This window comes from Bufo gargarizans, chromosome 3, assembly GCF_014858855.1.
Source record: "Bufo gargarizans isolate SCDJY-AF-19 chromosome 3, ASM1485885v1, whole genome shotgun sequence".
NCBI classification, from domain to species: Eukaryota; Metazoa; Chordata; class Amphibia; order Anura; family Bufonidae; genus Bufo; species Bufo gargarizans.
In genome coordinates, this window is record NC_058082.1 from 282,896,668 (window position 1) to 282,912,348 (window position 15,681).

The window sequence follows — 15,681 nt, forward strand, 5'->3', positions numbered from 1 at the left end:
CAGACTCCAAGTGTTAATTAGACTCCCAACCAGACTTCATATCAGACACCCAATATTAATCACACCTAAGATGTAACAAAAAAAAATCAACTCACCTCTCCTGTTACAAGCGCTGCCGCCACTCCTGAGATCTGGCGTACTTCCTGCTATGCTGTGCTGTGACCTGACATCACACAGCATGAGGTCACAGAGAGTGCCTAAATCCTCATGCTGTGCGCAGGTCCTTTGAGAGCAGTTGAATGGGCCATAGGCACAATGGACAAGAGTGTACCCCACTGATTTATATGGGTTCATATATATATATATATATATATATATATAAATATAGTGACATGGAAAATAAATAAAAATAATTCAAAAAAAAAAAACATGTTGAACATAAAAACATGAATTAAACAATAAGTAATTTTCTAATGACACATTCCCTTTTATACACTTTAGTTCACCAAAGGGAATGTTAGTCTTCCACTTCTTGTAATGAGAGCTCCTAAAATCAAGGTAGCAATTGCTATCAACCTTCTTAAAGAGCATTTTTGCTCTAATATTTTCCCCTTATGGGACAGAACTAGATTGAGATATTCCACTTGCTGGCTTAAGTGACATTCAAGGAAGGGCAGGCCCCAGTCATATGGATATCTGTTTCCAAATAATGATGGACAGACTTGAATGTAAAAATATAGCACAACATCTAAAGTAAGCGAGACTAGACCATTTTGTCTGGACATAATTCTGTCTAGAGTAGAGAACAGTATAGCCATATTGGATCCATGTTACTTACCTATATATAAAGTTAGGTCCATAAATATTGGGACATCGACACAATTCTAACATTTTTGGCTCTATACACCACCACAATGAATTTGAAATGAAACAAAAACGATGTGCTTTAACTGTAGACTGTCAGCTTTAATTTGAGGCTATTTACATCCAAATCAGGTTAACGGTGTAGAAATTACAACAGTTTGCATATGTGCCTCCCACTTGTTAAGGGACCAAAAGCAATGGGACAGAATAATAATCATAAATCAAACTTTCACTTTTTAATACTTGGTTACAAATCCTTTGCAGTCAATTACAGCCTGAAGTCTGGAACGCATTGACATCACCAGACGCTGGGTTTCATCCCTGGTGATGCTCTGCCAGGCCTCTACTGCAACTGTCTTCAGTTTCTGCTTGTTCGTGGGGCATTTTCCCTTCAGTTTTGTCTTCAGCAAGTGAAATGCATGCTCAATCGGATTCAGGTCAGGTGATTGACTTGGCCATTGCATAACATTCCACTTCTTTCCCTTAAAAAACTCTTTGGTTGCTTTTGCAGTATGCTTTGGGTCATTGTCCATCTGCATTGTGAAGTGCCGTCCAATGAGCTCTGAAGCATTTGGCTGAATATGAGAAGATAATATTGCCTGAAACACTTCAGAATTCATCCTGCTGCTTTTGTCAGCAGTCACATCATCAATAAATACAAGAGAACCAGTTCCATTGGCAGCCATACATACCCACGCCATGACACTATCACCACCATGCTTCACTGATGAGATGGTATGCTTAGGATCATGAGCAATTCCTTTCCTTCTCCATACTCTTTTCTCTCCATAACTCTGGTATAAGTTGATCTTGGTCTCATCTGTCCATAGGATGTTGTTCCAGAACTGTGAAGGCTTTTTGTCATTTGGCAAACTCTAATCTGGCCTTCCTGTTTTTGAGGCTCACCAATGGTTTACATCTTGTGGTGAACCCTCTGTATTCACTCTGGTGAAGTCTCTTGATTGTTGACTTTGACACACATACACCTACCTCCTGGAGAGTGTTTTTGATCTGGCCAAATGTTGTGAAGGGTTGTTTTTTTCACCAGGGAAATAATTATTTGGTCATCCACCACAGTTGTTTTCCGTGGTCTTCCGGGTCTTTTGGTGTTGCTGAGCTCATCGGTGCATTCCTTCTTTTTAAGAATGTTCCAAACAGTTGTTTTGGCCATGCCTAATGTTTTTACTACCTCTCTGATGGGTTTGTTGTGTTTTTTCAGCCTAATGATGGCTTGCTTCACTGATAGTGACAGCTCTTTGGATCTCATCTTTAGAGTTGACAGCAACAGATTCCAAATGTAAATACACACTTGAAATGAACCCTGGACCTTTTATCTGCTCATTGTAATTGGGATAGTAAGGGAATAACACACACCTGGCCATGTAAGAGCCGAGAAGCCAATTGTCCTATTACTTTTGGTCCCTTAACAAGTGGGAGGCACATATGCAAACTGTTATAATTCCTACACAGTTCACCTGATTTGGATGTAAATACCCTCAAATTAAAGCTGACAGTCTGCAGTTAAAGCACATCTTGTTTGTTTCATTTCAAATCCATTGTGGTGGTGTATAGAGCCCAAAATTTTAGAATTGTGTCAATGTCCCAATATTTATGTACCTGACTGTATAGTATACCTCAAATGCGGCATAGGTAAGTAATATGGATCCAATATGGCTACACTGTTCTCTACTCTAGACAGAATTATGTACCCATACATATTTGCTCTCTAAGCAATTTTCACATGTACTTGCTTTCTCAAAGTTTGGCGTTTTCCTTAATTCCCTACACAGTACATTACTTATAAAGAAAGGAGGTGAATATCGAACATATGTGTGAGCCTTTGATACTACTATTATGCTCCATCAGTCAAATATTTTTAAATCTGTGCAAGCTTCAAGATGACAACTTACCACCACAAGTAATTGTCTCGATAAATCGCGTCTAGAATCCTTCACTATATAATCTGCTGATTTATACAGTATATTATATGTCAACTGGTCTTTTAAAGGGAACCTGTCACCAGGATTTTGGGTATAGAGCTGAGGACGTGGGTCGCTAGATGGCCGCTAGCACATCTGCAATACCCAGTCCCCATAGCTCTGTGTGCTCTATTGTGTATAAAAAACGATTTGATAAATATGCAAATTAACCTGAGATGAGTCAGAGCTTGAAAATATGACTCTTCTCTTGTCACACAAGTAAGATATTACTCTTTTATGTTAATTTGCATATGTAGCAAATCTTTTTTTTACACAATAAAAGCACAGAGCTATGGTACCATTTTTTGCAAATCTGACCAGTATCACTTTATGTGGTGATAACTTTAAAATGCTTTGACTTAACCAGGCCATTCTGAGATTGTTTTTTCTCTCACATATTGTACTTCATGACACTGGTAAAATGAAGTAAAAAAATAATAATTTTTATTTATAAAAAAATACCAAATTTATAAAAAATTTTGTTTAAGTTTAAATTTCTCTACTTCTATAGTACATAGTAATACCTACAAAAATAGTTATTACTTTACATTACCCATACGTCTACCTTATGTTTGGATCATTTTGGGAATGACATTTTATTTTTTGGGGATGTTACAAGGCTTAGAATTTAGAAGCAAATCTTGAAATTTTTCAGAAATTTTCAAAAACCCACTTTTTAAGCACCAGTTCAGGTCTGAAGTCACTTTGTGAGGCTTACATAATAGAAACCACCCAAAAATGACCCCATTCTAGAAACTACACCCCGCAAAGGTATTCAAAACTGATTTTACAAAGTTTGGTAACCCTTTAGGTGTTCCACAAGAATTAATGGAAAATAGAGATACAATTTCAAAATGTCACTTTTTTGGAAGATTTTCCATTTTAATAATTTTTTGCCAGTTACAAAGCAAGGGTTAACCGCCAAACAAAACTCAATATTTATGACCCTGATTCTGTTGTTTACAGAAACACCCGATATGTGGTCGTAAACTGATGTACGGGCACAGAGCAGGGCACAGAAGGAAAGGAATGCCATACGGTTTTTGGAAGGCAGATTTTGCTGGAATGGTTTTTTGACACTATGTCCCATTTGAAGTCACCCTGATGCACCCCTAGAGTAGATACTTTAAAAAAGTGACCCCATTTTGGAAACTATGGGATAAGGTGTCAGTTTTGTTGGTACTATTTTAGGGTACAGATAATTTTTGGTTGCTCTATATTACACTTTTTTCGAGGCAAGGTAACAAGAAATAGCTGTTTTTGGCACCGTTTTTTTGTTATTTACAACATTCATCTGACAGGTTAGATCGTATGGTATTTTTATAGAGCAGGTTGTCACGGACGTGGCGATACCTAATATATATACCATTTTTTTATTTATGTAAGTTGTACACAATGATTTCATTTTTGAAACAAAAAAAATCATGTTTTAGTGTCTCCATAGTCTGAGAGCCATAGTTTTTTCAGATTTTGGGCGATGATTTTTGGGGGATGGGATGACTTTTTGTGATGTAAGGTGACAAAAAATTGCTTCTTTTACACCGTTTTCATTTTTATTTTTTTACGATGTTCACCTGAGGGGTTAGGTCATGTGGTATTTTTATACAGCAGTTTTACGCAATAATATCATTTTTGAAACAAAAATTTTTTTGTGTCTCCATATTCTGCGAGCCATAGTTTTTTTCAGTTTTTGGGCGATTATCTTAGGTAGGGTCTAATTTTTTGTGGGATGAGATGATGGTTTGATTGGCATTATTTTGGGGTGCAGATGACTTTTTGATCGCTTGCTATTACACTTTTTGTGATGTAAGGTAACAAAAAATAGCTTTTTTCCACTGTTTTTATTTTTTACGGTGTTTACCTGAGGGGTTAGGTCATGGGATATTTCTAAAGAGCAGGTTCTTACGGACGCGGCGATACCTAATATGTATACTTTTTAAATTTACTTAAGTTTTACACAATAATAGCTTTTTTAAAACAAAAAAAATATGTTTTAGTGTCTCCATATTCTGAGCCATAGTTTATTTTTATTTTTGTTGGCGATTGCTTTAGGTAGTGGCTCATTTTTTGAGGGATGAGGTGACGGTTGGTACAATTTTGGTGGGCATACACCTTTTTGATCGCTTGCTGTTGTACTTTTTGTGATGCAAGGTGACCAAAAAATGGTTTATTTAGCACAGTTTTCATTTTTTACGGTGTTCATGGGTTAGGTCATGGGTTAGGTCATGTGATATGTTTATAGAGCCGGTCGATAAGGACGCAGCGATACATACATTTTCTTACTTTATTTGGGTGAAATTACGTTTTAGTTTTTTTTTTTTTTTTTTTTACTTGAAACTTAATTTTTGGGGGGAAAAGTCTATTTTTTCAACTTTTTTTCACTTAATTTTTTGTCTTTTGGGGGGTCTTTCAACTTTTGGGGATCTAATCCCCTTTACAATGCATTCCAATACTTCTGTATTGGAATGCATTGGCTGTATGAGTAATACAGTGTGTATTACTCATACAGCTTCCTGCCTGTCAGATCCAGGGGAATGGCTCTCACAGGCTCTTCACCGGAAGGCAGCTCTGATGCCTAGGGAAGGCATTGCGCTTCCTTCCATGTCATCAGGTCCCCATTACAGCCGCACAGGGACCCGATTGCACCTCCGACCGCCCGCCGCAACTCCCGGAAAGGCAGCAAACCGCAGGTCTGAATTGACGATACGGGGGGTCACAGGACCCCCCCCCCCGCGCATTGTCCCCGGGTGCCTGCTCAATGATTTCCGATCACTGGCCAACGGAACTACACAAGATGTACCGGTACGTCATGTGTCCTTAAGTACTTGGACATCATGATGTACCGATACAGCATGTGTTCCCAAGAGGTTAAGGGGTTATAAAGCTTTACACATTAATATTCACATTTGCCACATAATCTTTCAATTAAAACTGTCAAACAAAGTAATATTCATTCAAAATGAACTTTCAAAGCTTACTCTCAAACCTCTTGGGACGATATTCTCCTTTAAGCCTCATGTACACGACCCTATGAATTTAGTGATCCGCCAAATACGAATCCGCAAAATAGAGATAACGTCTGTGTGACATCCAAGTATCTGTTCAGTGGGTCTCTGGTCTGCATTTTGCAGCTATGGACATGTTCTAAGTTTTCATCTGTGCGCTTTCCGCACCCATATGTCCATTCCTCAAAAGATAGAACATGTCCTAATCTTGGTCACAAAATGGGGACCACACACCCACTAAAGTCAACGAGTCTGCAAATAACGGATGCAACACGAACGTCATCCGTATTTTGCGGATCCTTGTTTTGCGGACGCGAAATACATATGGTCGTGTGCATGAGGCCTTAAATATAGTCGCTAAAAAAAATGAATAAATAGGCTGCATCTCTTTTTTGTTATTCTAGTTCATAAGTTCAAAAGTCCTTTTCTATTGAGCTATGCGGTCACTGCAGGGCACTAACCAACACAGGACTTGGATGAAATCATGGGCTAGATCTGAGGCCCCTATAATAGAGAGGCTGACCAGCACTGAGGTAGAGTGCACCACCAGCATGATTAATATACTGAGAATTGCAACTCTTTAGTGTACTTCCATTATCTGAACTGCTCCTGGTACAGCTGATGAAGAAAAGCTGCAGGGAAAATATAATATCTGCGGTTGCCCCAATGCCTGCCAGCAAGCAAAATATGTTCTCATGAAGCACAAACAACATACTGCTGTAAAATAGTCTGCAATACAAAGAGGAGGGTAGGTTCAACACTCCATGAAATAGAAAATCCTTCATTTAGAAACCAGAACACATTAAAATCAACTCAGCCTACGAGTTTTGAGTGTACAAGCACTGTTAGTGATGGCATAAATAAAAGCAATCTCCAAATGTTTCAATGCACAAAAAGCTTGCTAGGAAAAGGAACACACGGAAAATGTGGAACTGACTACAATACAGCATCAAATCCAAGTCACCATTAACATTAACCCCTTACCAACCAGCGCTGTATATGTATAGCACTGGGTGGAATTTTGCAGATTGCGCCTGTTTGCAAGAGCGGTGGGTGCCATAACCGCCTGGAGCCTTTTGTTTTAAACAGTAGACATCCGGGAGTAATGTATGTGATCGAAGATAACATTTATCACATACAGTTAACTCCTCAGATGCTGTGGTAGGATGTGACCATGGCTTCTGGGAGCTCAAAAACTTGGAAGCACGCATTTCTAGGTGAGCATCAGCTCACTCTAGTGAGAATTGGGGTAGCCGGATGGTAAGCGCACAGCCTCGGTCTGCCTGAATGACCTGAGGCTGCCACACATTAGTTCCAATGGAGCCACTACCTGTGGCAGGGCTCCATAGGATCATAATATAATCCTCATAGACTCCAATGTTAATGCATTGTGCAGCGTCCCACATATGTGTGTAAATGGGACACTTCAAACATCTTAATGTATACACGTGTTTATTTGCATTATATAGTATTCTCTATTATCTGGCTGGCAATTTCATTTACATCTATTTACCCTTAGGTGATGCTGGCACCACATACAGTAGTATATATAGTGGGGTGTGTCTAGCTGAGAGTGGAATGTAGAGAGAGAGATGGGCTAGTTGGAGAAGCAAGTTCATGGAGGAGAGAGACAGGCTAAAGTCACCATGTAACTGTGTTCCTTTCCTCTGGGCCTTGATCAAGCCTGAAGAAGATAACTACAGAAACCAAGCGCCAGACAGTAAGTCTATACACCAAGATGCAGAGAGACTAGTGAGGGTAACAGCTAACTATAGCTTATGGACCTCATCAGCACAAGTGACCAGGAGAAGCTTTCCGAGTGCCTGGACACAAATGGATAATTGATGCGCAGAATTGTCCTTATCACTAACTAAACCTTGCGGGTAGTAGTGAAAACCAAAAACCTTGCTACAAGAGTTTCCTGCCAAAGAATAAAGCAGATGTGTTTGCATGCCGTGAGGAGAACGCCCTTAAAGGATAACTCTTAAATAAATAGTTAATAGCATCTTTAGTGCCAGAGTGCTGTAAAGAGTGAATTTAGGATTACCACCGGGATCCTTGCCTGCAAAGTATCAGCATTAAAAGAATCCTTCCATAGACAACTGCCACTGCCTCATAATAGGAGTACAATTAACCTTGGCTTTGCATTGATGAACTGTACCAATTGTCCAGAGACAATTGATTTAGTAAATGTTCAACTGGTTTACAACAACCGACTTCTCATTCTTCCTACTGCTACTCTCAACATTTGCACCTAATGGTGCTGGCGTCACGAACCAGGGACCCAGAAGCAAAAGCACCTAACACCAATTACCCTGAAGGGCACCTCAACTTCCACCTGGCTGGTGTTCCCTGCCAGCGAGAGTGCCCCGGAGGATTTCGTGCTGTCTTCCCATCCACTGCACTTCTGGCCCCAAGGGACAACTAAACCGTAGTACTACTATCCTCGGCAACCTATCACTAGTACTCTCACGCACACATTCTCCATAAGGATCCCCGGCATGCTGCAAGAATTTGTCGTCATTACGAACAGGATTTGTGCAATAAAACTGTGTGCCATTGCCTTATGAGAATAAGCCCCACTTGTATGCCTGAGTGACTGTCAATGTGCTTTAACCCCTTAAGGACCGGGCCATTTTTCACCTTAAGGACCAGGCCATTTTTTGCAAATCTGACATTTGTCATTTTATGTGGTGATAACTTTAAAACGATTTTACTTATCCAAGCTATTCTGAGATTGTTTTCTCGTCACATATTGTACTTTCATGACATTGGTAAAATTGAGTCAAAAATAATAATTTTTATTAATTAAAAAAAATCCACATTTACCCAAAAATTTGAAAAATTAGCAAATTTCCAAATGTCTATTTCTCTACTTTTATAATAGATAGTAATACCTCCAAAAATAGTTATTACTTTACATTCCCCATATGTCTACTTCATGTTTGGATAATTTTGTGAATGCCATTTTATTTTTTGGGGACGTCACAAGGCTTAGAAGTTTAGAAGCAAATTTTGAATTTTTTCAGAAAATTTCGAAAACCCACTTTTTCAGGACCAGTTTAGTTCTGAAGTCTCTTTGGTACATAATAGAAACCACCCAAAAATGACCCCATTTTACAAACTACACCCCTCAAGATATTCAAAACTGATTTTACAAACTTTGTTAATCCTTTAGATGTTCCACAAGAATTAATGGAAAATAGAGATAACATTACATAATTTCACTTTTTTGGCAGATTTTCCATTTGGATCAATTTTTTTCAGTTACAAACCAAGGGTTAACAGCCAAACAAAACTCAATATTTAAGGCCCTGATTCTGTTGTTTAAAGAAACACCCCATAAGTGGTCGTAAACTGCTGTACGGGCACACGGCAGGGCGCAAAGGAATGCCATACGGTTTTTGGAAGGCAGATTTTGCTGGACTGTTTTTTTGACACCATGTCCCATTTGAAGCCCCCCTGATGCACCCCTAGAGTAGAAACTATGGGATATAGTGGCAGTTTTGTTGGTACTATTTTAGGGTACACATAATCTTTGGTTGCTCTATATTACATCTGTAAAGAATAAATCAAGGCAACTGGACGTACTGATTTATTCTTTACAGATATATACCATGACCTGGAAAAATGAGAACCTTCACACGTTCTATATGACACTTTTTGTGAGGCAAGGTAATAAAGAAATAGCTGTTTTGGCACTGTTTTTATTTTTTGTTATTTACAAAATTCCTCTGACAAGTTAGATTATGCAGTATTTTTATAGAGCAGGTTGTCACTGACGCGACAATACAAAATATGACTTTTGTTGTTTGTTTCAGTTTTACATAACAAAGCATTAAAAAAAATTTTTGGGTGTCTCCACATTCTGAAACTTTTTTTACACTGTTTTTATTTTATTTTTTGGCGGTATTCACCTGAGGGGTTATATAATGTAATATTGTTATAGAGCAGGTTATTACGGACGCGGCGATACCTAATATGTCAACCTTTTTTTATTTATGTAAGTTTTACACAAGGATTTCATTTTTGAAACCAAAAAAATCATGTTTTAGTGTCTCCATCCATAGTCTGAGAGCCATAGTTTTTTTCAGTTTTTGGGCGATTATCTTAGGTAGGGTATAATTTTTGCGGGATGAGATGACGGTTTGATTGACACTATTTTGGGCTGAGTATGACTTTTTGATCGCTTGCTATTACACTTTTTGTGATGTAAGGTGACAAAAAATAGAATTTTTTTACACTGTTTTTTTTTACGGTATTCACCTGAGGGGTTAAGTCACATGATATTTTTATAGAGCAGGTTCTTACGGACGCGGCGATACCTAACATGTATACTTTTTTTAAATTTACTTAAGTTTTACACAATACCAGCATTTTTGAAAAAAAAATTAAGTGATGTTTTAGTGTCTCCATATTCAGAGCCATGTTTTTTTTTTTTTTTTTGGGCGATTGTCTTAGGTAGGAGCTCATTTTTTGCGGGATGAGGTGACGGTTAGATTGGTACTATTTTGGGGGCATACGCCTTTTTGATCACTTGGTTTTGCACTTTTTGTGATGTAAGGTGACAAAAATGGCTTTTTTCACACCGTTTTTTTAAAAATATTTTTTCAATGGTATTTATCGGACAGGGTGGATCATGTGATATATTTATAGAGCCGGTCATTGCGGATGCGGCGATACCTAATATGTGTGTATATTTTTTTTTTCAGTTTTTTATTATAAAATAAGGGGAAAGGGGCGTTTTTTTTCTTTTTTTACTTTATTAATTTTATTACTTTATTAATTTGATTAAAAACCCTTTTTTTTTTACTTTTTTTTTCTTTACTTTATTTTTATTTTTACACTAACAGTAATAATGGCCATATATGTGCCCTCTTTACAGTAGTAATGCTTACATGTGCCCCTCACAGTGTTTGCATTCCTTGCTGGCAAAGCTACCTGGTTCTGGCCCACAAAATTTATACAAAGTCTGGTGCGGCCCTCAGACGAAAAATGGCTGGGCACCACTGCACTAAAGATACTTCATACAAATAGTTTTATGTCATTTTTCTAATATATCATCCTTGACAGGGCATTTTAAAGGGGTTCTCCAGTAATTAACAAAATAAAATTACTGAAAATAATTAGCATATTTTTGTACTATAAGACGCAACTTTTTCCTCCAAAATTTAGGGAAAGTGACAGTGCGAATATTAATGTCGAATGCTAATGACGGATTTGATTATGGATGCGGTTATCAACATGCGGGAGGCGTGGGGAGCGGTGAGGGAAGCTCTACGCAGTACTCACCCTCCCTGGTCTTCTTCTGAACCAACAATGTGCACTGTGTCCTGTACAGGACTGTGTCCTCAGGACGTAGCGCATGTAGGCGCACACTATGACCTAACGCTGTGTGAAGTCAGGTCACAGTGCAGCACGGGCCTGAATAAGACTAGGGAGTGATGAGTGGCAGCTTCGTCTAAAGCAAGTGAGGTAAGTTTATTTATTTACAGATGCAGCTGAGTAGGGCTAAAACAGTTACTCAATTGAATCGAGTAATTAGATACAAAAAAATCCTCAATGCAAATTTTTGGCATCAATGATTCGTTTGTGTCATGTGACCATGGAGCGGGAGTGAAGCGCTTGCTATTACTCACCGCTCCATGGTCACCCGCCGGCCTGCACACTTTACTGGATTCTGACCCATCGAGCTGATGCTGCGTGACATCAGGACGACAGTGCTGCGTGCGGAGAAGAAGACAGAGGCGTTAAAGGACTGCTGGAGACTAGTAGCGGAGATGGTGGAAGTGGGGGAGCTAAGGGCACTGGGGGACTGATGGCATGGGGGGAGCTAATGGCACAGAGGATTGATGGCATGGGGGTGATGCCACTTAGAGGAGCTGATGGAACTGAGGGACTGATGGCACAGAGGACTAATGGCACTGGGGGAGATGATGGCACTGGGGGACTGATGGCACATAGAGTTGATGGCGCAGAGGATTGATGGCATGGGGGTGATGGCACTGGGGGTTGCTGATCGCACTGGGAGACTAATGGCATGGGGGAGCTGATGGAACATAGAGCTGATTGCACAGAGGATTGATGGCATGGGGGATTGATGGCACTGGGGGACTTATGGCACATAGAGCTAATGGCACATAGGATTGATGGCATGGGGTGATGGCAATGGGGGGAGCTGATGGCACAGAGGACTAATAGCACTGGGGGGAGATTATGGCACAGTGGAGCTGATGGCAACCGGGGATGGGGTTTGAGCTGATGGCATGGAGGGAGCTGATGGCATGGGGGATCTGATGGCACAGAGAACTGATGGCATGGGGTCTGATGATGGCACGGGGGTCTGATGACATTTTATAAAGGAAAACGTTCTTTTTTATTAGTTTATTCTTATTACAGTACTCGATTAATCGTTGGATTAATTGATAGATTACTTGATTACTAAAAGAATCGATAGCTGCAGCCCTATAGCCGAGCTAAACTTGATTGCTAATGCGTTAGGTAAGCAATGTCAAGAAAATGTTAATTGACATGTGTTATCAGAGTCAATTTTAGCTCGGCCTGATCTGAGGTCTGATTGGGGTCCAATCTGAGGCTGATGAGGTCTGTTCTGAGGCTGATGGGGTCTGTTCTGAGGCTGGTAAGGTCTGATATGAGGCTGATGGGTCTAATTTGAGGCTGATGAGGTCTGTTCTGAGGCTGATGGGGGTCTGACCTGAGGCTGATGGGATCTGATCTGAGACGGATGGCGTCTCTTTCTGAGGCTGATGGAGTCTGATCCGAGGCTGCTGATGTCTGATCTAAGGCTGATGGGGTCGTTCCCTATGGGAACTTTTAAAAAGTGCAAAAAAAAAATCACCCCAATTTCCCTAAAATAAAAATAGATAAATAAAAAAATAAAAATAAACATCATTAGCATCACTGTGTGCAAAAAAAGACTATACTATTAAAATCTAAAATATTTATCCCATACGGCAAATGGCGAAAAGAAGACAAGTCAAAATGGCCGATTCACAATTTTTTGGTTGCTTTTCCTCCCTTGATTTTCAATAAAGTGATGCCAGAATTTTTTTTCTATTGTTTATTTTTTCTCTTGATATGCTTGATATGAGTATTTATATATTTTTAAAATATTTTTATAAACCTGCTCAGCGGGTGCCGTCTTTAAAGACCCAACATCCACATGTTCGAAGGATGTCAGGAAGGAGTTAAACCATTATTTTTTTTTATTTTGATCGATAAAGGGAAGGACATACTTCCCCTGCACAAAAACACATGACTTTCAAAATAAAAAATCAAACTACAAAAAAATCTACAAAAATACTACAAGGCAAAAAAAAAAACATAGTAGGCAAGAGTCTAATAATAGATTTCCCTGTGTGCAGCTAATGAATACAGTAATAAAAATATTACTATTATAAAATTTCAATTCTCTCACCTGTGTCTTCTCTTCTTTCTGGTTCCTGAATTTGACCTTAAAAAGAACATAGAAGTGCATTTTACAAAGTGCAACTTGCATGAATATATGGCCTGTTCAGTCAACCAGCTGAGGGTACGACCACATGGCGCAGTGGTGTGGCGTTCGGGAAGTGGCTGTACTTTGATCAAGAACTGTGCGGCCATATGGGCTGCACCAGGCCCTAATTAAACTAATTGAGACAACACTGTTTTAGCCAGTTTGTATTGTTAATGGCCACACCGTGGCAGCACTCCAAAATCTGGTGAAAAAATGTGAATGCTTTTATTCACCCATGCTACTGCAACGTTTCAGCTCAACTCAATGGAGCCTTTGTCAAGCAATGTGTCATGTGCCAAACAGCATATAAGCTGCCTGTCCCCAAAAAAGTCGCCACCCAAAAAAATAAATGATTCTCAATAGGGTAAAGGTCTGGACTCTGTGGTGGCCAATCCATGTGTGAAAATGATGCCTCGTGCTCCCAGAACCACTCTTTCAAAATTTGAGCCTGATGAATCCTGGCATTGTCATCTTGGAATATGCCCGTGTGCCATCAGGAAAGAAAAAAACCATTGATAAAATAACCTGGTCATTCAGTATGTTCAGGTAGTCAGCTGGCCTCATTCTTGGAGCACATACTGTTGCTGAACCTAGACCTGACCAACTGCAGCAACCCCAGATCATAGCACTGCCCCCACAGGCTTGTACAGTAGGCACTAGCCATGATGGGTGTATCACTTCATCTGCCTCTCTTCTTACCCTGATGCACCCATCACTCTGGAACAGGGTAAATCTGGACTCATCAGACCACATGACCTTCTTCCATTGCTCCACAGTCCAATCTTTATGCTCCCTAGCAAATTTAAGCCTTTTTTTGCCTGGTTTGCCTCACTGATTAGTGGTTTTCTTACGGCTACACAGCTGTTCAGTCCAAATCCCTTAAGTTCCCTTTGCATTGTGCGTGTGGAAATGCTCTTACTTTCACTATTAAACATAGCCCTGAGTTCTATTGTTGTTTTTCTTCTATTTGATTTCAACAAACGTTTAAGTGATCGCCGATCACGATTTCAGGATTTTGTTCCCGCCACATTTCTTCCTCAAATACGATGGTTCCCCACTATCCTTCCAGTTTTTAATAATGCGTTGGACAGTTCTTAACCCAATTTTAGTAGTTTCTGCAATCTCCTTAGATGTTTTCTCTGCTTGATGCATGCCAATGATTTGACCCTTCTCAAACAGACTAACATCTTTTCCACAACCACAAGATGTGTCTTTCGACATGGTTGTTTAAGGAATGAGAAGCAACTCATTGCACCAGTTGGGGTAAAATAACTTATTGCCAGCTGAAAGACGTTCATGCAGTAATTATCCAATAGGAGGCTCATAACTATTTGCTTATTTAAATCCAGGTGGCGACTTTCTTTTGGGACAGGCAGTGTATATACACAAGTGGTAATCATCCCATAAAGTGCAAATAATATAATGCCATAATAGTAATATAATAACCAATATCACCATGATTCAAAAGGTAAAGAGATTGCACGTACAATAGATCATTCTCAATAATTGAGTGAACTTCCTATCTTGGTCCTATCTCAGTGCTATATTCATATATTCCATGATTAGTGTTAATAGAGAAAGTGCATCTGAGCTCAATAATAAAACCAATCATGTACACGGCTCATGCCCCCCCAGACTCCATGTGGATCTATTGCGTTTCTGGTGTCCCAGAGTCTTAGCGGTGCATGCCCCCGCTGCAGTGTATAAACAACACATCGCGAGATGCACTTGAACCACATCAAAGATGGGCACCCATATTCCGTCTACTACTATGCATGCGGGTGCCATTACAGTCCATGCACGTGCCTAACTCATGAGAGACACAGAGCAAAGCTTCTAGGTAACTATATTAAATCAGCGCGCCTGTGAGTCACCTCCGTAAGCGCTGGTCAATGTAAACACTCTCCACACAAAGTGGGGGGGGGGGACCTATTATTCCCAGGCATTCCAACCCCCCGTGAAAGTCTAGAAAGGACTTGGGACACTATCAAGTGTCACAAATCCCGACTCCACTATAGAGGGAAAGCAAAGATTCATAAGCCACCTATTGGTGGCAATCTAAAAGCTATGAGGACAGATGAAAATCCCTGAGGAGGGGAAGCCCCTCTGAGGCTGGTCACAAGGACCCCCATTCCCAGTTAGGGGAAAAGGACTGCAGCGCACAGATCACATGTCTTGGATCCTTACCACATTTCACGAGATACCATTAGTCCACTTAACCATTAAATCACAATCCCTTTAAGGGGAAAGGGGCAACAGCATAGGGACATATGCTCACTCCCACCTATGCTTTCCTTAATTTTGCCATCCCTGTTCTGGGGATAAGAGTGGATCCCAGAGGTGGGGCCTGCACCGATTTAACATTTATTGTATATCC

General features: G+C 39.9%; 1 protein-coding gene across 2 annotated transcripts in view; it reads right to left on the minus strand.

Annotated features, from left to right (window-relative positions):
- Nucleotides 1-15,681, minus strand: part of SRRM3 (serine/arginine repetitive matrix 3) — a 471,986-nt gene that overhangs the window by 72,792 nt on the left and 383,513 nt on the right. For both annotated transcript variants that reach the window (XM_044286538.1, XM_044286537.1), the window contains exon 8: nt 13,227-13,262. In XM_044286538.1, the coding sequence (XP_044142473.1) occupies nt 13,227-13,262 (36 nt within the window). The remainder of the gene's footprint in view (nt 1-13,226; nt 13,263-15,681) is intronic.